A 23,345-nucleotide genomic window follows, 5' to 3' on the forward strand; every position below is an offset into this window, starting at 1 on the left:
AGTTAGCTGTTTGTAGCAACAGCTAGACACAATTTCTGGTAAAAAGCTCAATATCAAACTAAATCAATATAACAGTAGTAAAAGAATTGATTACAGTCTGTTGATCTCAAATGGTAATTGTAAATGACAATAGATAATCAAATGGATATATTGTCCATAGCACAGGTTACCTCAATATTGATGGAACTGTAAATAATAAGGTGCCTACATGGAATGACTGGATTTCTTACAAATTTGGGTGCAAATTATCATTATACATTTTTGTTCAGAGAAGTACAATGTACATCACTTATCACAACAATACGATGGGGAGAGTACAGTGTCATTTTAAGGGAAAGGAAAAACACTGTGTATTAGGAAGCAGCAATTGAGAAGCATTTATACTCAACTACTAATAAACAATCGAACTTGAACCCTACTGTCCAATGCTGAGGCTAAGAGTATATTTTTATAGTCCTTCACAGACAGATATTATCCATATCACTTGGCCCATGTTCCAAACCAAGCAAAAAACAGTTAGCAGAATTAATGCACTGCTGAGACAAAGTCGATACATTTTGCCTCGCTCAAGGCTTTTTGTCTGCTCTTAACAAAGTACTAACTAGAGTCATGTGGCCACAAGATGCATTGGAAAGTGGAGCTGAGCTTGCTCATCCTTGCCTAAAAAAATAGAATGTAATGGTACCCTACAGACAGCTAATCTGATCTTGGAGGGAGAGATCTACTTTTTCAATATATCTAAAAAAGGAAGAGAAAATCACTAAGTTTAAGGAGGTGCAATATTGAGACCACCCTCCAGCTGACAGCATCTGCATTCTAGTGTTCCATGGTCTCAAAAGTATGTTGATAAGCCTAACAATAGAAATTTCCTCAAACATCGCTTCTGTAAAATCGATGGTGCCCTATGAGGCAGTCAGCCCCTGCTTTAGCCTTTTCTCCAACATGAAACACAGTTCAGCAAAGTTTGCAGCAGTTGCAGATGTTTCTGCCGCTTGCTGGGTTAGAAGCCAGTCCTTCCAGAGACACTGTCAGTATCTCCCGGTAAGGGCAAGTACAACTTTGCAGAATTGAGGTGCTGAACGTGGTTTGTGTACACTGTCAGAGTACACTGAGTAATTTTAACCACAGGTGCAATTGCGTCAGCCTTTGCAAGAATTTCATCAGGCGTAACCTTGAACTCCCAACTTTTTTTCTAGTCATTATACAAAAATGACACGAATATAGATATAAACACTGTTGACTGTCTCATCTGCCTGTACATATTTACTTCTCTAGGAAGAAGGATCCCATTTCTTCTCTTTTCAGGGAAGAGGAGAAAGATTTTAGAGGCTGGGGTCCCGAGTGAGAAATGGAAGCAGAATACACAATGTGCCTGACTTCTATTATACACACACTCAGATACTAACATGGGCTGAAAAAATGGGTGCTTTCAGTCAAGGTCATTTACCCAGTTGCGTGTGCTGAGACCTTGTGCTGTAGCAATGAGTCCAGAATTTCCCCTCCTGAGTGGAATAACTAACAAATAGCTACAGCTGAAGATATTCCAGTATGAATTGAGAGGGATGTAAATCACTGTCAAATTAACAAGGTTGACAAAGTGGTTCAGAAGTTCAGCACTGCTCTCTGAAAGTGTGAAAACATAGCACAGAGAATACAAATGAAACCTGCAGGATTCCTCTTAAGGGTCATTAATCTTCATACCATGCTAAAGCTCTACCCAAAGTGTGTTTACAAAAACTGCAAACAGACATTAGTTGTGATCTGTAGAAAACCTCAAAAATATTTAGATATGCTTTTGTTTAAGATACTGGGGCAAAGGCACCCGACAGCCATTTAAGGGGCATTTGGGCCTAGACAAATACAACATGCTAGATCTGAAATGCAAGGGTTATCGCCGGAGCACAGTTAAGAGACCTCTAGCTGGCTCTTCTCTGTACAAGGGGAACCTTAGCTGGCAAAGGGCTAAGGAATAATCTTTTCAAGTATAAGGGAACTGTCTCACATAATGATTAATTGGGAAGGAGTGGCAATTCTTCTATCATGAACATGCTAGAGGATTAGATGTCTTGCTCTTCCCTGTCAGGATGGAAGATTATTCGCGGTTGAAAAGACTTGAGTGCTAGCAAGGTCAGCATTATTACTTTTGTTAATCTTGATGTGGTGCGATGTTTCTTATTTAATGCTTGTTATTTGTATATCTTTATTCTGTGTAAAAAAGAGGGGCTGCCTTAACTTCCAATTACGGTGTGTGACTGAGATAATGTGAATGGGACAACAGGAGTGGGAGTATGGCAGCACTGATGAGTTCTTTCTTTCTGCCTTCTGCTGCAAAGCAGTTGTCATCTTGTTTATTCTCTAAAATTACTAATTGCCACACTGCAATCACATAAAAGGCAAATGAAAACACCACCCAAGCACTTCCACAATTTTCTGTTGCTGGTGCATTCAACAGTTGCATGAGTTATGGCCCAAGGTATTTTAGGGTTCTGCACTCCATGGCTCCCCAACAGAGTCTGCTGTGCCTCCAAAGGAAGGGGCATTTTTAGAGCCACCGACAGATGATGCTCGTCAGTAGCCATTTACCTGTGACACTCACTGCTGTAAACTCTGTGCCACAACTTAGCGTGGTGGTCCAAGCAGAAACAGTAAAGCATACCATTTAGTTCATCTTACAAACCACAGAAACATCATAACAAGGCTCACAGCCCTTTTATTAAGGGGAAGTAACTCTCATTTTGTCAGCAAAATGGGTGATATATTTCCTGTCAAAGTGAACTAAAATGTCTGGACAGCAGACAGTGGTGTGGCCTGTACAAAACATTTGATCCGTGAAGAAATTCCATTGATAAATTCTATTTTTCTAAGAGCAGCCATAATTATAAGTAAAAAATTACTTCAATTTCTTAGTTGCTGTCCCAAAATAATGGAAAGTCATTGTCAACCTAAATAAATTCTTGCTTTTTTATTTATAAGAATTTTCCAGCACGTGTACAGGAAAGAAAGTGTGCTAAAAAGTGTAAGTGTGGCTTTAAATCATTAATATATTATATGGAGAAGTTCTGACCTAGGAATTTTTAAAAGTGTATACATGCATGTGTGTGTGTATATATATATATATATATAAATAAAATTCTTTGAGCCTGCCCAGAAATCAGCTTTGTTCATTGACAAATTAATCAGATTTTTAATGCACCTTCAAACGCGACTGTTGAACAGTAAGAAAGACACCTGTGGGTATTCCTCGTGACGGTGCCACAGAAGCCGGCGGCCTCGAATATGCAGCAATCAGCACTTCAAGCCTAATGACTGTAAGTGGGAGCACAACCTGTTTGATATTCCATTAAATCAAAGAAGGCGTAGCTGATATGTTAATGAGGCCAACTATTATAGACAGAAAAATCTTTCCTTTCCTCTTCGTTTTTAATCACTACTATGGGATCGTGATCAGGGAGAACACATGTGGTTCTTTCTGTTCTATCCTAGTACCATCAGTACGATAATATCTCCTTTTAATTCTGAAGCAATTAGTTCACAAGGCAAAATGAAGATAAAATCTCCATTTTCTACAGTCTTGTTTGAAGCATTTCAACTGACAACTAAGATCTATATAGCTGGTTGGTTTGCTTTTTTTATTCTGCTGTATTAAAACTATTTTACTTTAGGTTTTTAACGCTGCTGTTAATTTTAGCTTCACTTCTGTTACTATCAACTTTTCTCTATTTTTAAGTCATTACTTGTTGGGATTCTTGGTGTTTCTTTCTTTGTTTAACTGCTCTTAGTCATCATTTTCCAGTACGTTCTCCAAAACCCAGCTGAACCCAAGACTTAGACAGTACTTCAATAATAACTGCTGGAATTTTGCATTTATTTAAAATACATCTGTGTCAAATACATTCAGAAATTTCTTGCAATTCCACTCCAGGCAGAAAATCTGCAGGACGCTTTGCAACCGAAGAGGGAAAGTTGAGGATAATTTAATTGTTGTAGGGAAAAAAGATGTTATGGGACAGGCAAAGGCGACAAAACAGACAAAAGCATCCTGTGCGTATTTTATCCTCCGCTCTGGAGAAATGCTGGCACATCATAAAACAGATACGAGAGAGGGAATAGGGATCTACAGCTACAGAAAGCATTCTGTTCTGCAAACAACAAAAGAAGTCTCACCTCTGCCCCACTCCTTCTCCGCAGTATTGCCCTCAGAAGCTCCCCTCTCAGCTGCCTTTAGCTCAGGCAGGTCCACGCAGATCCCACCACCGCAAAGGGATGCTGCGCTGTTCCTCTCGGCGGCTCCTCAGCTAGGGCCAGCACAGAGGAGTGCTTGGCTCCCAAAATATGCGGGAGGGCATTGGCCCGTGGCTGCCTGCCCTACTGACACAAGGATGCCAGCGATGGCTGGAAGAGGCTGTAGGAAATTATGAGAGCTGTCTGAAGGGGGAAGACCATTTTGCCCTGCATGCTGTTGCCGGCTGACTGCTTCCAGACCCTCTGATAACAAACGCAGAGACTTCATCTTCCAGCAAAGGAAGGAAAGCACAAACCAGGGCTCAGTTTCCCTCCGTTTTGGAGAGAGAATTATCCTGCACAACTGAGGCTGCTACTGGGCCCTCTGCCACACACTTTGATGAGATCCACCCGGCCAAGCTATTGCTGTAATTACCCCACTGGAGTCCTGTGAAGAGGACACTTTGAAGAAGGACTCTCCCTGCTGGCTTTTGGTTCCCCAGTGACTCAAAGTGACCAGGACTACCTGAAGGGACTACTTCCCTCTCAGGCCAAACCCTTGGAGGCAATTTCTTGATGCTCACTCGTAAATCTCTGGGTACCGACCGTGGATCTTCAGCCCAGGGCACCTCCTGTTCCTGACCAAGTCCTCAGGAAACTGCATGCTCCTTCTCCCAGGAAGGTGGGCTGTGCTCACTCTGCAGTTGAAGGCCAGCCTTCAAGAGCCGACCGGGTGCCACATAGGACTTCTCGGCATGATTTTTATAGATCATAGAGAAGTCGTTGCACTACAGCATGGATCCAGTTTGGGGAATGTGATCCATGAAGGCCAAACCTGTACTTTCTTGGACCACAATTATTTTGATGATCTGTGCTGCTTACAAGATCTTCTCTAATTGACTTACCAGGATCATTTGTTGTTTGGCCATTATAGACTTTGACAAAAGAAAGTGCTGGACAGGCTGAACCATGACTATTTTATGAGCATCTCCGCAGTCACCAAAGGCTCTGCTATAATAAGCAACAGGGTTTGCAGAAAACTTTCCAAGATGCCACCCTTTTAGCAGGAATTCCTCAGGTCCTGGAAACCCTTTTCTGTGATCAGGTCCAATATCACAAATGAGCCAGGAAATTAAGGATTTGAAAGAAAGAGTAAAAAATGCCGCACTTCAGAGATTAGTAATTTGGGAAGAGTCTTTTAAATGGAGTACAATTATCCCCAGCCTTTCTCTTGAGCAAGCAACACGGCAGGGGGGAGCGAGACCCTGGGAAGGGGCCCTCAGCCCCCACCACCCTCCTCCTCCTCCTCCTCCTCCTCCTCCTCCCACATTTGGGCATTTGAGCCCAAGCGAGTCTGCCTGCTGGGCGGCAGCAGCAGCAGCAGCGAGGCGGGTGGCTGCCCACCTCGGCGTGGGACAGCACGCAGACGGTTCCTGCGACCGTCAGAGAGGAAGGCACCTCCCAGGAGCCTGAGGAACGACAGGCGGCGGAGGAGGAGGAGGAACAGCATCCCTCCTCGTGCCAGGAGAGCGATGGCCCTCGCTCACGCTACCATCGTCGTCCAGTGCGCAGCTGTGGGCACGTCGGGGAACAGCATGGGGCCCCGGCGTACCTATCTGCTGAGGCACGGTGGGAGGCCCAGGCGTGGCAGCCCACCAAAGGATGACGTGGAGCCCGTGGAGGTGGATCCACCTCAATGAGAACCACCGAAGGCAGTGGGTGCACCTGCCACAGGGGTCACCTGGCTGCACCCCAGCCACCCAGGCTCCTTTGCCACACACGGTGCCAACACCGTCGCAGGAGCACCCGGCCAGCTCCCTGCTGGCGGCCCAGCCTTTGCTCCTTCTTGACTCGACAATAAACAATAACAAAAGAGTAAAAAAGCTTGTGTCCTCTCTTATTTAGCACTTGGGCAACTGCGTCTGCACTCCTGTCATACCTCGCGCTCTCTGTCTTTGAGTAGGAGGCTCTTTCTGGAAACTTTCCATTTCCATGCCCACCCGCGCGCTTTGGCGGTGCCTTACATTCTGGGGTTTTTTAGGCTGTAACACCAAAAACTTGATACTAGTCTTTTAAATGGAGTACAATTGTCACCAGAAAAGCCATTGAACACTAGAAATTTCTTGGTTCCAGAGACATTAGTCTGTTAAGAGATCTGGATTGTAGCTGCTAAAAAGAAAGATGGTTGCATAGGAAATGCCATGCAAAAATGCAGTATTTTCCTGCCTCGACTCGTAAGCACCCAATTTTTGACAAAAGTTTAGAGCATCCTTTCAATGATCTGAAATGATCGCTTTACATTTTCAGCACATAGCTGATGCTATGCTTTGGTTCCTTTCATCTGTGGTTTTCAAAATTTCCTGCCATTCCCAAAGGGAGGAGGTACAGACACATTCCCATGAACTTAACAGAGGGTTTGCATCATTTTGGTACACTCCAGGACTCTGTCTTGACGAGTAATATTCACCAAGCCTAGGTCAGGCTTAGTGAGCCGGGCTCAGTTAGGCCAACCTAAATGTAATATTTTTGCTCCAGAGAGATGTACATCTTCATGTCTCAATACTAACGAACAGGCGGCATGAGGAATAAACAGGAGGAGCTCGAAGCTTTGGCCCAGTCCCAGAGCTACGACGACAGCATTGGCATAAGCGAAACCTGGTGGGATGAGTGCTGTGACTGCTGTGCTCTGATGGATGGTTGTAGGCCCTGCGGGAGGGATAGGTAGGGCAGGCGAGGCGGGGGGGGCTGCGCTGGATGTCAGGGAGGGGTTGGGTGGTATGGCGCTTGCGGTTGGCGACGACACGGTTGAGAGCCTCTGGGTGAGGATGAAGGGGAAAGCAAGCAAAGCGGATGTTGTTGGGGGAGCCTACTATCGACCACCCAGCCAGGACGACGACACTGAAGAGTTATTCTGTAAGGAATTAAGGGGTATCTCTAGATCACCTGCCCTCGTCCCTCCTTACGGGTGATTTGAACTTCCCAGGCGTTAACTGGGAATACCATACAGCGGGCGCAAACAGGTCCAGGAAATTGCTGAAGCACCTTGAAGGTAACTTCTTGGTGCAGGCACTAAGGGAGCTGACTAGGAAAGGTGCCCTCCCAGATCTGTTGTTTGTAAACAGAGAGGGTCTCACGGGCAAAGTGGTGATTAGTGGCTGCCTTGGTCACAGTCATCACCAAGGAGTTGAGTTTCAAGTCGCTGGTGACAGGAGAAAAACTGCCAGGAAAACTTTGGCCCTGGGCACGGGAAGAGCAGACTCTGGGCTGCTGGAGGAACTGGGAATCTGCTTTTGAAGGTATTGGGCTCCACGAATGCTGGTCACTTTTTTAGAGCCGTTCCTTAAAAGCGCAGGAGCGGGCCATTCTAAAGTGTGGGAAGGCAAGCAAGCGGGACAGAAGGCCGGCTTGGCTGAGCAGGGATCTTCTTCTACAACTTAGGCGCAAAAGGCAAGCCGATGGATATTGGAAGCAAGCACAGGTGACGTGGCAGCACTACAGACATGCCGTTCGCCATGGTAGGGAGAAAACTCCTGCAGCCAAGGCTCGATTAGAGTTCAAGCTGGCCAGTACTGTGGAAGACAACAGAAGGGCTTTTATAAATATGTTAACAGCAAAAGGAGGTTCAGAGATAACAGGTCCGTTGCTTGATGAGCTCAGTCACCCCGCAAATAGGGACGTAGACAAAGCAGAGATGTTCAATGCCGCTTTGCCTCTGTCTTTAACAATGACGATGGGCCCTGGGACCCTGGAGCCCTGTGCTGGAAGACCGTGACTTGCGGGGATGATCAACTCCCAGATGACTCTCAACTTTTGGAGACTTGCTGCTCCAGCCGGATACACCGAGGTCTATGGTGCCCAAAGGGATTCGTCCCAGGGTATTGAAAAAGCTGGCCGATGTTATCGCAGGACCTCTCTCCGTTATTTTTCAACAGTCTTGGGAGTCTGCAGAGGTCCCCATTGACTGGAATCTGGCAAATGTTGCCCCATTGTCAAGAAGGGTAAGAAGGAAGACCCTGGTAATTACCGGCCTGTCAGTCTCACTTCAGTGCCAGCTAAAATTACGGAGAAGGTCATTCTGGGAGTTACCGAAAAACACGCGAGAGACAAGGCAGTCATTGGTCATAGCCAGCATGGGTTCACAAGGGGAACGTCCTGCTTAACTAACTTAATTCCATTTTAGGACAAGGTCACCCATCTAGTCAACCAAGGCAAGCCAGTCCATGTGGGGTTTTTTGGATGTTAGCAAAGCTTTTGCTACTGTCTCTCACAGTATCCTGCTGGTCAAAATGTCCAGCACACAGCTAGACAAGTCCGTAATACGTTAGGCGAACAATTGGCTGATGGGTCAGGCTCAAAGACTTCTACTAAATGGGGTTACGTCAGGCTGGCAGCCAGTCACCAGTGGGGTTCCCCAGGACTCACTTTTAGGGCCAGTGCTCTTTAATGTTTTTATAAACGCTCTGGACGCAGGAGTCGAATGTACAAGCCCTGTCCTCCCCTCTCCCCCAGGGCTCCGTGCAGAGGAGATGGCACCTCTCCACGCTCCAGGGCCAGGGCTGGGCAATGGGAAAGAAGGGCTCCCACCACACTTGGCAATCAACAACTCCTTTCTGGAGCGCTGGCAGACCTTGCGCAGGCTGCCTGGGCCTCTCTTTCCCGTCAGCCTGATCTCGGGATGCTTGGCCCCCTCTCATTTTTTTTTCATTTTAATGTATAGGTTTTGTCTTTATTTCAAGGGGAAAGGGTGGGAAATAGGGAGAAAAGTGAAAATTTCTAATATTTTAACTTCAGAAAAGTGTTGCTGAGATACTTTTTGCCTTGAATGAGTTTTATGTTTCTTGACTGTGGAGTCATAAGATTTGGGGTCAATCAAGTTTCCGAAGGAAGAGAATTCCACATTAAGGACACTCATCTTTCTCTTTGCTTGAGAAAGGCTTTTAACGCTTCTGTACTGTCGACTATAAAATATGGAGCAAAAGGGTGGGAATATTTAATATACTGGAGCTGAAACTAAAACCTGGACAACGAAGCATGAAATGAAGTATGCTTGATATCACAGAGAAAAAGAATTAACAAATAGGTAAGACAGAGAAAGTATGTAAAGGAACAATCTTTATGAATAAAAGGACACTAGGATGATTGTATCTTGAAGAGGACAAAATTAAAGACAGAATACATTTATGAAGAAATAGGTTACAGCATGTGTAATCATCAGAAGACTTAAGGATGTATCATAAAAATCTCTTTTCTCCTTTGAAGTATTTCAAAAGTGATACATGGCTGGATTGGATGAAGAGCACTGAGCGCTTCAGAGATGTAGGAATTTAAAGTATTATAAAGCAATTAATTACATTCATTACACTGCGCTGCTTAATAGTATTATATACTTGCCTCTTTTGAAGGAAGGACGCTCTTCTGTTTCCAGTGACAAGCTTTCTAAGGAGAAACCATAACAACAAGAGAAACATAAAGAGTTTCTATAACCTTGTAATCACACATGTCATACACAATGTACTATTTTCCCTCTTTATAGCAGAAATGGTCAGAAATAATATATAGTAGATGCTTCAAATTATGTTTTCTGTGACAGAAGTTAATTCTAAAGTAAGTATTCCCTGAAAGAGAAACAGAGAAAACATTTTTACATGTCTATCATTTGTCCTTAGAGGACACAAAACAAATATGTTTTTTAAAGCTTGACACTGGTATTATTCTGTGTGGCCTCCGGCTATATGCTTTTTCCAGTTTGTAGAATTGAAGGGATAAGAAAACAGCTTTGCATTAAGAGGAACACATTGTACAGGTTAATCATAACCATGCAGAAATCAAAATGCTGCCAACAAAATAATGGCGTACTAGTGCCAAGGGAGTCACCAGGATGACTGTGAGGGAAGCTGTGGGAGAGTAACAACTCCTTTGCATGTGTGGAAGTATTTCAGGCATGTGCTTCTAAATTAATTATTGATGTGGCTGAAACAGAAGTTTTTACTACTGTCGACAATAGCAAATACTCGTAAAAATTTAATTGGCTAAAAGTTAATTTCAGTGTTCCTCAATCATGAAATGCATTAATTGAGAAGAGCCTTTTCTTAAGATGTTTAAATTTTAAAAGGAAATAAAGCAGAAAAGCAGAATCAGGCAGGGGAATTTAACAAATGTAAAAATGTTGACAGAAGTGAGAGTCATTACTTAGTTAATATTGTATCAATTAACCAAATTAACTATAGTCCCTGATGAGAACTAAGTAGAATAGTGTAATTTTCTACTTTGACTCATTCACATTATACATTATGTGTGTACATTAGCGTATACAAATCAGACAAACTAAAAGGCAGTGCCACATAAAATGTGGAAGAATTAGACAAAATAGTGTTTGTAAGGATTTTAAATGCTCTAAATCCATTAAATAATAAATAAATCATATGTTGTACTGGTGACAGTTGCTACTTTTGAAGGAGAGTGGCTAGTCTGTTTGCAGCTACAAGCTTTCCTTAGGCTGCCATGAGAACATCAGAGAATCACTTGCCTATATTCTAAATAAATAGCATCCCAAGCCATTGGTAGAAGCACTTAGGGATTTTCACTTTAACTAGTTAAAGTATAGCTATAAAAAATAAGAAAAGTGAACACGAACAAATTCTCTGTGAAGTTGTGTGACATCAGGCTGAGACTGACACAACTGCAACGATAGTCTTTTTGGGTAATACTGACGCTGAGTTTTTAATTCAGCATAGTTGAATAGCATAGTACAGCCACATTTAAATAATTGAAATGGAAAACTACATATATTATTGGGGCCCGGGCTTGTAAAATATTTTCTCTTCACTTACTGAGTTTATATTTTTAGCCCTGAGCATGTAACATCTGAGAAGCTGTTGGAAAGAATCTTCAGAGGGGACAACATAAAAGATAACAGCATGCAATTTTATCACTGGAGTAACAGGACAGCCTTTAGTTCCTTTTGAATATAGGGACTTGTGGGTAACCCAGGAAAAGCTCATCTATTTGCTATGCTGGCCAAGTGTCTGAACACAGCAATAAACTCACAGAAATACCTGAGAAGGCCACTGGCCCTCCAAATTCCTCCTATGAGAAACTGTGTGGTGAAGCTTCCTTTGACATTGGTATGGAAACCATGGAGGAACGTAAGAGAAAGCATTCACAACGCTATGAGATTCACTGTAACTTCTGTATTTCCTCTTTCTGGACAGCAATGAGAGTGAACCACTTCAGTGAGAAATACTGCTGGCACACAGGCTCATTTGATGTTGTTGTGTCACCACTGTTTATTACATATGGTAGCATCCAACAGAAAAACATGTATAATTGATTTTATTTAGTTATTTTAGTATTAATGGTCATAGATAGGGGGCGTTTCTTAAAAGCTAAAAATGCTATCATTTTTTTACTGAACTTTCTCTGTTAAAAAGAAAATAAAAAATGTTATCAATTGGTAAGGGCCAGCTTTTAGCTCTGAGCTATAATTATTCATGAAAAAAATTGTTTGGATTAAACCGTACAGGAAATCGTGCTAAGAGCATTTCAGCTATGAGGTTTACATAGATAAAAGACACCCCCCTCTAACGCTGTATTGGTTTGTCACAACTATGGTAGTCTACCAGGCGCCACAAAGCTCCTTCCCATTGTAGCTTATTCAAATTGATTATCACAATGTACTACAGTAAATTTGCCCAAAGCATACCTAGATCACAGACGGGTCCAAGTCTCGTTCACCTTCATCCTACGGTTTGGAGACTTGCACATATATTCATTTGTAAGACAGTTAAAAAATTCAAACAATGTAACAAACTACAAAAGAAGAAAAATCAATGGACAATCTTTTGTTTGTGCAGTACCAATACCGATAACATCATATCGCTATAACTAGATCTAATCAATAATATTATCCATTGAAAATAAACTATGTACAGTGTGAAGTTTGGGGGTTTTAGGAGTAAATTTTTCTACTGCTCTTATGAAAAGGCTACAATATGTATAGCCAGTGGCAAAAGTGTTAGGCAGTATGTGTTCCTGTTGAACTGAGGCTGGATTAGTTATTAAAAGAAAAGTCTTCTGAAGGAGCTTATTTGTACAGAAGCTCAAGATTTGGTCTGAAAAGGCTGCTTCATGGGTTAATGTATTCACCTATAAATAAAAGCAGTGACAGCTCTCCTGTCAGTACATGCTGATGGACGGTTCCTTTTTCCACCATTACAGCCTTGTGAATGTGGGAAAATTAATTTAAGTGGTAGTTAATTTCTAATGAATTCCATTCAAGCGGTTAATATGGTCCCTTGATGTTATGGTAACCTTCATGGATCATTGCATTATGTAAATAAATTCTACTTTATGCTGGTTTATTAAAAAAAAAAAGAAGATGGGTGAGTCCAGTCAAACCTTCACATATACAAACATGCATAACATTTCTTAAGAAATCACTAAAAATAGACTGTTTAAGAGGAGTACACTTGATATCCTACAAAGCATGCCATTCATCTTTATAAGACATCTCATTTTTATATAATTTTGGTAGGATCATCTATTATTTGGAGCTGAGAATAAGACGACTTTGGCAAGGAAACCCTCTTCACTTGAAATTGTATTAGAAATGCAGCTTGTGTGTCCTTGAGGGACTCTCCAAGCCCTTAGATCAGCTGTTTTGCACAGGCGTGAATCACTGGACAGGCTTCACACATCCCAGCTCCCACCTTATCCCCTCTTCTGGGGAGGGACCTCTGACAGGGTGTGCTCTGCGGAGAACATATACATGGCATCTTACTCCTTGAAGTCACTCAGCTTCTTCCCACTTAACTTCAGTGGGGATTAGGTCAGGTTGGTGCTATTTTACTGAAATTCTGAAATCTTAAAATAAAAAAATAGTGTGCAATATTTCTTTTCAAATATTAATGTATTTCAGTATCCGAATTCACATACATGTACCTTTTGAAAGGTAATGAAGGGTTCTTTTTACTGTGTCATACATACTACTTGAAGGATACAAAAACCCTTGTGTAAGCACAGCGACTTCTACGGTGTATGGGTTGGGTGGCTAAGAAACACCTGCAGTTTTAGACACCCCTGGTAGTATGTGTTGAAACTAAACTTTTCTTGTCCTCATGAGGAATTGCGTACACATTGGCTAGCATTTTAAAGGCACGTTGTTTACCCTGGTGAAAACATGACCCCTTATATATGTCTACACTTGGGGGCGGTGTGGGAGGAAAGACAGCGAAATAGCTTTTGCTCTTATTTGCTGTTTCAAACAAAAAAACCCAAACCCAAAACATAAGTTGTTGTTCAATCTTTTGGTAGCCTTACGCCATCAAACCACTTGATGACAGACAACAATTAGTGTGTACCTAGGCATAAATACATTACAGCAGCTGATCCAGATAACTTACAAGGAGACTTTAAAGAGCTGGCTCAGGATATTTTTGGCCTATTGATTTCATACTTTTTTTAAAATACTGAAACAGTAGCAGTAGAAAGTAAGTACCACAAGCTTGTAAGCTAAATTCCACAGTGTAAAAGGGTTTTGATATGGAACAAAAGTAATGATGTGAAAATAAACAGAAAACAGGATTAAATGAAACACAATGTAGCATGTGTACATCATGTCAAACGAAAGCATCTTTCTTTGACTTTTTCTAAAAAGGAAAACACAGTAGATCTAATCTACCAGGACTTCAAGAAAACATGTGACAGTTCATTTATGAAGTTAATTAAAACAGAGAAAAGGAGGATTACCTAATGAATTTAAGGTTGGTAAGGAAGTGGCTAAAAGTGAGGTGTTGGATGGGTGTGCCAAACCCCCAAACATTTATTGAGAAGCCTATCACAAAAACTGGGATGTTCAGTCAAATGTGCAGGCAAGGTAGCAATAGGAAACCAACATGGGGGAAAATATAATAATAAAAACACCCATGAACTGAATGAAGGAAAGTAGGCTGCTGGCTACTTGTAGGACAAAAACTTGTGCATACTGGTATCTCAAGTAAAGATGCTGCAGCACTAATATAAGCTGTCCCACGACTTGTTCAAAGGCAATCCTAAAATACCTTGGGTGAGGTGTGTTTCCAAGAAACACAGAGGTAGATATTCATCTGTCATATTGGCAAACCCAGAAATATTTGGGAGGACAAGATTGTATAAAATATTTCAGGAAAGATTAACTCAAAAGGTGTATGGTGTAGCCAATAATGTCTAAGAATGTATGAGAGGAAATGCTTGTAGGCAGAGGCAATATCTTTTATTAGAAAATTGAGATAGTTGGAAAAAAAGCTGGTAAGCTTTGGGCATACGCGAGAATGACTTGTATACCCAAAAGCTTTCCTATTTCTTTCTAACTACATCAGTCATCTAATAAAATATATTACCTCTCCTTACAAACCTTATCTCACAAATTCAAAAGTTACACAAAAGGGCTATTAGGATGATGAGAGGAGCAGAAAGTCTGCTTCATGAGAAAAGACTAAAATTACTTGTTTAGCTTAGGAAAACAAAGATTGAGAAAGGACATGATAGCTGCCTAGAAACAAATATCAAGCACGTAAATTCCCCAGGAACAGAAGTGCTATTTAACATAAAAGATAATGTTGGCATAAGTATAAACAAGTCCCAAATAAATGTAGAGCTGGAGTTAGAAGAAGATTCGGAAGAGGAGGGAAATTCTACACTATCTTTCAGAGAGTGGTGTTAGCAAAAGACACTTAGTTTTCAATGCAGAACTTAATGAATTTATTTAAATAATTATATGAAGTAGTTGCCAGAATAGCAGGGAGTTGGAGTTTATGTATGTACATTGCCCTTACAACTTTTTCCAGTTATCACCATTCTCCCAACGAACTGGCCTAGAGCTGGTGGTGACCATACTATTCACAGGCAGCATCTTTTAAAGTGCCTGGAGACACTACAACTACATAATGCTTAAGGAGACTCCAAATGCTGAACATTTCACAGGCCTTAACACCAATGATCTCTACCTTGGCCCCTACCACTAGCCCTACCGCCACAGCTCTCCGACCTGCTGCTCACGCCACACACAGTCATTGTCCGATTCATGCTTAGCGCCCAACTACACCACCTCTCACTGTGAGCCTTAATGTGGGATGCTTTTAGTTTTGCTCTTCACTTTTTCAAGCAGCATCAAGGGATGCACCCAAAACTCACCAGAAAGGATCTTCCACCACAATCTCCTTGTCTTTCCTTGCCTATTTTCCCTCCTAACCCCTCTTTGAACATCACGTTACAAATCCTTACAAAAATAGCATCTCCTTACTATGTGCCCAAGATGATGAGATGGGTGATTTGCAGCCTTCCATGTTTGTGCTTCTGTTGGATGATGCCGAGGATGTATGCTGCATGCAGAAGACCATGGTATGAAGAAATGTGAGACCGCAAGGCCAGCTGAAGTAGTACCGGAGGCCCAGGATGGGCTGGAGGAACCAGCCACACTGTATATGAGAATAGCTCAACTAGTCTAGACACAGAACATTTTCTGGGTTTTCTCTGAGGAAAGAAAGCATCCTGGAAGCTGTCCATCATGCATGCAGGCCAGATGATCAAGTGAACAAGATCCAGGATTAAAACCACAGTGATTCAAACTGACTAGTGAGATGTCTTAAGTTTCAAAATTCTAAAAAAAAATCCTAATCTATCTATATATATATATGAATTAACAACTGCTTGAGTAACAGATGTCAAAACATAACTGGAAATGGGAACCATCATGAAATTTGAATGTCTTTCACTGTGGTTTCAGGGGTATTAGGACAAGTGATAGATACCCTGTGGATTTTTTAGTGATTTGGGAATGATATAGATCAACCACTGATAAATTCAGGGTAATAAAAATCAGCAAAGTAGTAATAATGATAATGAAGTCATGGGGAAAATTTTATGCTGCTCAACACGCTGAACCTACTCAAAACAATTTTGTTTTGTTACATTAAAATGCAAAGTCGTGCATCTAGCAATCGGGCATTGCACCTACACCTGCAGAACAGAAAGCTGTGAAGTGTTAAGCAGTGTAAAGCCTTTACTGGCCACAGAAAACTGACAACAAACATGGACTCCATGGAAAGCTGTAGCAATAATGCGATCTGCAGATGAAGGAAGCAGAAGATTGGTGAGTGCAAAATTCAGGAGCATTTTAACTTCAGTGTTCAGCATCACTAAGGTTGATTCTGTCTACAGTTACTGTGTTTGTATTTTTAGAAAGAAATGCGGGGAGGGTACAGGAAATAGAAATATCCAAAGGCTAGAAAAAATATTTTATAGTGACAAACCTAAAATGATTAATCCGATTAGCTTATCAAAAGACTAAAGGGTGATGCAAATTTAGTGACTCTGTACCTTCTGAAGAAAAAAAATACAGGACCCTAACAAAGAAAGGCACGGCAAAATTCAGTAACTGCAAATTAAAGCAAACAAGCTCACCTTTTTGACAGTGAAGCGACAGTATTTTGGAACAGACCCGTAGTTGCATGACAGGCTGCTCGCCTATCCACTATGTGATCTCTGGCTGCAGCCCTGTTTTAGGTTTCATGCCTTTACCTCTGGTAAGACAGAATTCTTTGGCCTTCAGATTGAGCCCCGGTTCACCATTTCATATTTACTGTATTGTCATTCACTTAAATACATCAAATAAGTTCCCTTTTTGTGACTATGCAATCGGTGACCAGGATGAATGACCAGACAACTTTCTTAAAACCAACTTGTTATTTAATAGCAGGATGAGCATTCAAAGAAAACCAAAGTACTTGGCGCACAATCTACATGCAATGGTTCTCATCTAAAGCCTGAACTTCCTATGAAAGCGACCTATTTTAGATATCTCAGTCACCGCTTTTATAAAGAATAGCTTCCCAGGTTATTTTCTTCATAGTGATGAGTCCCCTTTTAAACCGTATAGACTCTGAGACTGCTTGTTCCCAGCCTTTTCCTCATTTAGGCACTATCCGTTACCAAACTTCAATCCTGTGCAACAGAGGCTTACAGCATTCCCTGCCTGTTCCTTTGCTTACTTTCAACCACTAAATGGAATCAACGTATTTTTAGATCAAACAACTTCACAAAGTTCACTTTTCTTTCCTTTTTGCACAACGTGCCACATAAAAACAGGTGGCTTCTTGAAAAATACTGCTCTTTTTCAACACTGTATTCACATTTACAGACAATGGACTTCAAAGTCTGATGCACAAGCTTCTAGGTGAAATGGTGAATTTTCCATTTCTGGAGGCAGGTGGGTAACTCCAGCAAGTGACAGCTTTATCTTGGGTGCCAATATTCTCCCCATACCCACTTTCATCATTTTTAGATCAGGTTCAATGTCTTCACTGTGATGAAGCTCTTATAAAAATTGCTGCCTCCACTACAAGTGGGATACGGAGCAATAACAAAACTGCTGCAGTTTATCTCCCAGAGGTATAGAAGTAAAACACCACCACTTACCTAAATAAACTGGGCTGTAAAGTGTGACAGTTCAATAACAGCTTCGTGGGCAGTTCAGCTACTCCTACAGGAAGACAAATTCAGTCCTGCAGAGCAGAGGAGACCACACAGGTGAGGGCATGACCCCTCATAGATGCGGTGAGTTAAACTGTCCCAGCTAGTCGGAAAGAACCCAGCCCCTTCTCAGCCTCTGGCACTAACGTTCAGCCCCCCTCAATTTAAGCCACTGGTACGAATTTCAAGCTCCAAGTTAATAATCTGATGAGCTGCAATGGAATGAATGCCAGTATTTAAAGGTATGATCAACCTTATTAAACTGAATAGGACTACTGTATCCTTAATTTGCACCTTAAAAGTCATTTGACAGTTTTCAGCAGTGTATGTCAAGGTTATGTCCACCCTCGCTGATTCAGAACTTTAGAATATGGTGACACTGCAGATACACGTAAACTAGCTTTGGTAATGAAACCTCTCTAATATCAGGTGCATGGGGCTCACTGAAACCACAGAGAGACCTTGGCGTTACAGAGAAGATATTGTGAACCGTGCCTGCAACAGCACGTCGTGTCCAATTGCACTGTTAAACAAGTAAGAGAAAGCAGCCTGCTTCTCACTTTCTTTTTCCTTGTTTAAGAGTATTTATGTTTTCGTTTTATTTCTCTTGTGAAATAATACTTCCAACTTTTAATTCCCCTTTGCCTAGTCAAGGACTCATGGATATTACAGAAGAGCCATCTACTTCACCTCTACAAATAAAGGAAAGCTTTTGATTGTTAATACTTTGCAAAGGCATTAGCAATTGCTCTTAAGGTTTGCTCTTTCTTGTGCTTATTTTTATATTTTGTTGCTTACATACAGGGTAAGATAAAATAATTGGAAAAGCAACATGGTGTCTACAGAACCAAAAAATAGCTATTATTTTAACTGAGCCTGGGAAACTGACTTTGGTGGTGTCAGAATCTGAAAAAGTCACCTGTCAGTCACCTAACTTCAGCACGTACCGCCTCGATCCGAGCAGACACAGCTCCCTCAGTACTACAGTCCCCAAAGACTTCTCCCTCACCTGTCATCATTGAGGAGCTATTGTCCTGAATTCAGCAACCAATACCATAATTACCATACACACAACCACAGACAAAGTCTGACAATCATTAATATACATGAGCTCTAAGATTTATCCTCCAGTTGACCTAAATACATCTCTACCTGTTGCGTATCAGGAATCTGACAGTCTCATTCCCTAGAACAGTTCTGAGGAGTTAAACAAGTTCAGTCAGTCACAACTGCAAATGATTTTCATAACTGTATGATGGAGACAGTCACAGGAAACATCAGTTGTCACAGTCCTACTCCACTGTGGGGATTTAAAGAAGAATGAAGGAATTCTGGAAGGGGTAACCTAGACACAAAACCAGCAGGAAACCAGAAGCTGAAAATGTAACTGGAGCCCGAGTCTTATTTCAGTTTTCAGTGTATGGATTCTTCTTCCTGTGTTATCAGGTCCTATTTCCCCCCCAAACCATTTTACATTCTAGCTGTGCTCTCCTTATCATTCCCCTCCCTTTCATCTTCTGCCCACACAACATCCATGGAGGGGGGAGAAATAAAAAAGAAAATGCATGCAATTATGGAACTAATACAGATTGGCTTTTTTAGCATTCCAGGACTAAATTTTTGGCCTGGGTAGCTTAAGTAGCAGTTGTGTACCCTATCCTTTGAAAACAGTTGTTTAAGTAGCACAACATTCAGAAAGTCTGTAATGAAGGATGTAAACTCTTAGCTACCAACCACTAGGCTACTGGCTGACATTATATCAGCTTCTCATTTTGTAGTTGTTGTAAACTTAAAAAAAGCATGGATCACCACCAGCTCTAGTCACCTTCCTCACATCATCCAAATTACAGAAAGCTATAGAATCTGATTTTTTTTAGAACACCTCCCTCTGCAACAGTTTGTGAACATCAACTAAAAAAATGTACTTAGAAGTGTGAGACTCAGCACTCCTGCCTAACAGATGGAGAAACTGAGACAAAGGCAAAATTATTTTTTCAAGATTATACAGCAAGTCAATGGCAGAGTACAATTACATTTCAGAGCCTTCTAGTTTCTAATCCTATAATCCTCTTTCCAAAATCTATTAGCACGACCAAATATGCCGTTTCAGTGATGGCCGTGAATCCTCCATTCTTTTGAACGCTCCACCCCAGGTAGCACAAACATGCGTTGTTCAGATCACGACACAGGAATAATTTACAGACATATTAAACATTTGAATTCAAATTACTTCACATCTCAAGTTTCTGACTAGCAGCACTAAATTCAATGGCTTTAATTGTGAAACAATTTTTCCTAATTATAAGTTGTGGAAATAGGCTGCTGAGTCAGCACTACATAAAACTTAAGTCTTGGGTTAAAAGCGGAGATGAAAACATAGAAATTTGTGCCCCCCTCTGCTGTACAGTAATCCTATCCCTAAATTTCACTCCCTGTTGCTGAGTGTAGACTGTATTTAACAGGCACCAGCCTGGCATGGGTAAATTTGTCCCCAAGCCCCACACACTACTGCATTCAAAAAGTCTGGCCAGAGATCGACTGCTGCTCCTAGCCCTGGCAACTCATACTGGCAGGTCTCTCTCTTCACCATCTGAAGTTGCTCTTTGGCAAGCGAGCCCTGGTTTGAACATCTCCCCAGCAACCCGCCAGCACAATTTGTCTTGTACCAGAGAGCTGCCCTTTTTTCTGACAGGACCAAGGGGCTAGATGAACTGTTTGGGAGGCAATAAGACCAGCTGCCAATCACCTTTCCTAAAAAAACCCCCCTGCATACCCTCACTTCACCTGATGGCCAACTCATTCAATCCACAGCTCGGTCTTTGCACAGTCCTCATCATCCTCCAGCAAAGTGGGTGGGCCTGGAAATCACTGGGTTTTCCGGACATACATACACCACTTACCTTGTGAGTGTAGCTATTGGTACACCTTTAAGGTATCACAGGGGTTCAGAGCATACAAGTCTCTTCTTCTGCCAGAAGAAAACACACAGCACACACCTAGAAACGTGTACCATTAACTCTGATCTGAGAATCAGAGCTTTTCTGCCTAACTGCAAACCGTGTTAAAGGTATAAAACTTTTCCAAGGGCTTTCTCTGCTTACATTTTATTTACATGCACAAGCTACAGGTATTTAGAAAGTAGAAGCTCTTATTCGTGAGTGCCTACATTTCAACCAAACCTTCTGAAAGTAGAGCAAGTTTTCCACTACTTCAAGGTTCTTTGGCTTTGAGGAGGCTTCTACATTTTGAATCAGTCTGTGTCTCTTTAGTTAGATGAAGCTAGCCATTTCTCTCCCCCTTCGTTGCTGTGAACTTGTTCGGTGTCCCCGAAGATGGATGTATACATTATTAACTAACCTCCTTCTCTCTCTCCAGACCCACATTTCCAGTGATGAGACACATGAGTGAAAAGATAAACTGCCCAACACATGGGAAGCAGTCAGTAACTATTGCCTCTGGGTTGCTTAGCCACAGCTTTCCAGGCTTAGCTTCTCACTGTCCATCAAGCACCTAGCAAAAAAAAATGTAATTATAAAAGTTACTGAAATTTTAAAGTTGTGGGATTATAACTGGGCAGAAAAGGTCTTCAAGTCATCGTACTATCCAATGTTACAGCAACCCGAAACACAGTGCTCAACCAATTTCACCTCTTCTAAGTTGGGGACACTCTCTCACAGTACTCTGGCAAACTTGTAGCACAAACTTGATAGTTGTCCAAAAGTTTAGTTTGGTACCTTCTGTTGAGAACTTGCAGTTCACAAGATTGAACACTCCTGCCTCAAGCATCACCATATTCACAAGCATGAGGAACACCTTTGGGGATTGTAGCAATTTTGGCTGTCTAATTGTAATCCACAGGTACCAGTCCATTAGAGTTTGCATTCAACAGCATACTTGGCTATGTGACCTCTGAGGCATTAGTGTTCCCAGTCATTCTCCCCACACCTCTATTAGGAGAGAGCTGTTTCAAGGGACAGAGGAAAAGTTGCATTAAAAAAAAAAGGGGGGGGGGGGGGGGCTAATTCTAAAGCCTCCCTGATTTATGTGAGTGACCCTGAAGCTTTGCAGAAACTTAAGGCAAATTAGCTGGAATCTGAAATTACTATTTTTATCTTCTTTGCTGTAGACACCTACACAAAATGGTTTACAAACTCCACCCAAAAGGCAATGATTCCTAGGTATTGCCTTTTTATTTGGGTTAAGGTTTGGGAAACCTTAGAAATAGTAGGTACACCAGAAACATCAGAGGAGACTTCTCTGAAGGAAGATGAGGCTAAGAACTCTTCTGAATACACTGTGAATGGTCAATATACCATTAAATGATAACTTTAGACACTAAAACTTTAAAAAGTGTGGATTACTTTATACTAATTAAAATACCACCATCTCCCCTCAAAACCCACCGTGATAAGCAGCAAGGGTTATTTACATTGGCATTACTGAAGCTACGTGGGATTATGTCTGCACAACTCAATAGTTAGAAGAAATTTTTACCTCACCTATGAGCCAAGCCAAAAGCTAGAACATTACCTTGCAATGCAACATATTTCATATTAATTTGCCCCTTGAGAGGGGCACACCTGAGCTTGCAACTATTGGTTCTGTTATCACAGCTTTGCATATTTAGGCTTTTTTTTTTTTCTTTTAAGAAAGATTCGTTGTATATTGTAATAATGCACAATCGGCAGCGTTTATTTTCATTTTGCTTTAATGAAACACAAATGGATCTCGGCGTACCAGTGAGTCAACTTTGCCCTTACTAACTGAACAGCGAGGTGATTTTTAAGGCTTCACGGCTAAGACGACTGGAGGTCCTGAAAGTTGTGGCTTCCCACTCCAGTCCTCCCCATCCACGGTCCGAAGTCACGGCAAGGGCCGCCAAGACCTTGACTCGCTCTACGTCAGCGCTAAGACGAAACACCCTCACCGACACCATTTTGGGATTCGCGTCCCCAGCGGTCAGCTCCCGAGGGTCACCCGGGGAAGGGGCAGCGGTCCCAGCGGCGGGGAGGCAGAAGGCAGGGCTCCGAGGCCCGACGGGCGAACGCCTCCCCTCCGGGGCCCCGCAGCCGCCCTCCCGGCCGGGAGAGGCTCCCGGCGGCGGCGGCGGCGGCGGGGGCTACAGCTTTCGCTGCTTGTGCCGGGGGTTGGTCTTGCAGAGGACGTACAGCCGGCCCCGCCGCCGGACGATGAAGCAGTCCTTGCACCGCCTCTTCAAGGAGGTTTTCGTCTTCAGCCCCGCGAGGAGGACCGGCGGCAGCAGCAACCCGGGCGGCGGCGAGGCGGCCAGCAGCGAGGCGCGGGGGGCGGCCGCCCCGCACCACAGCGGCGCGGCCCGCCTCACCGCCGCCCGCCACCATGGGGCCAGGGAAGAGAAGGGCGAGCGGCCCAGCGAGCGGAGCGGCCCGCCGGCGACCCTGGTCAGGAGGGACAGCATGCTCCGAGCCCTACGGGGACAGCGAACCGGTGAGGACACCCGACCCCCCCGAACCCCGAACGGAAAGCACCGGGCACTGACCGGCACCGCCGCCGCTCCCCTCTTCCCGCCGCAGCCGGCCGCTCACCTCCCCGCCTCAGGCGGCCCCGCGCATGCGCGGCGAAGGGCGGGCGAAGAGCTG

The 23,345-nt window shown here is 42.7% G+C and overlaps 1 protein-coding gene and 1 long non-coding RNA gene across 2 annotated transcripts; both read right to left on the bottom strand.

Moving 5' to 3' along the window:
* Positions 1–9,205: 9,205 nt before the first annotated feature.
* On the bottom strand, positions 9,206–21,239 carry LOC128142180 (uncharacterized). Its single transcript, XR_008235289.1, has 3 exons — positions 21,085–21,239; positions 17,674–17,759; positions 9,206–9,657 (listed from the first exon to the last, which is right to left on the bottom strand). It is a non-coding gene; the product is annotated as an uncharacterized LOC128142180 (long non-coding RNA).
* A 1,178-nt stretch (positions 21,240–22,417) lies between these two features.
* MRPL36 (mitochondrial ribosomal protein L36) lies at positions 22,418–23,333 on the bottom strand. The gene is made up of 2 exons (XM_052788286.1): positions 23,246–23,333; positions 22,418–23,174 (listed from the first exon to the last, which is right to left on the bottom strand). The coding sequence occupies exon 2, from the start codon at positions 23,162–23,164 to the stop codon at positions 22,847–22,849; it is 318 nt and encodes a 105-aa protein (XP_052644246.1). The 5' UTR covers positions 23,165–23,174; positions 23,246–23,333; the 3' UTR covers positions 22,418–22,846.
* Between the last annotated feature and the right edge of the window lie 12 nt (positions 23,334–23,345).

This window comes from Harpia harpyja, chromosome 5 (genome assembly GCF_026419915.1).
Source record: "Harpia harpyja isolate bHarHar1 chromosome 5, bHarHar1 primary haplotype, whole genome shotgun sequence".
Taxonomy (NCBI): domain Eukaryota; kingdom Metazoa; phylum Chordata; class Aves; order Accipitriformes; family Accipitridae; genus Harpia; species Harpia harpyja.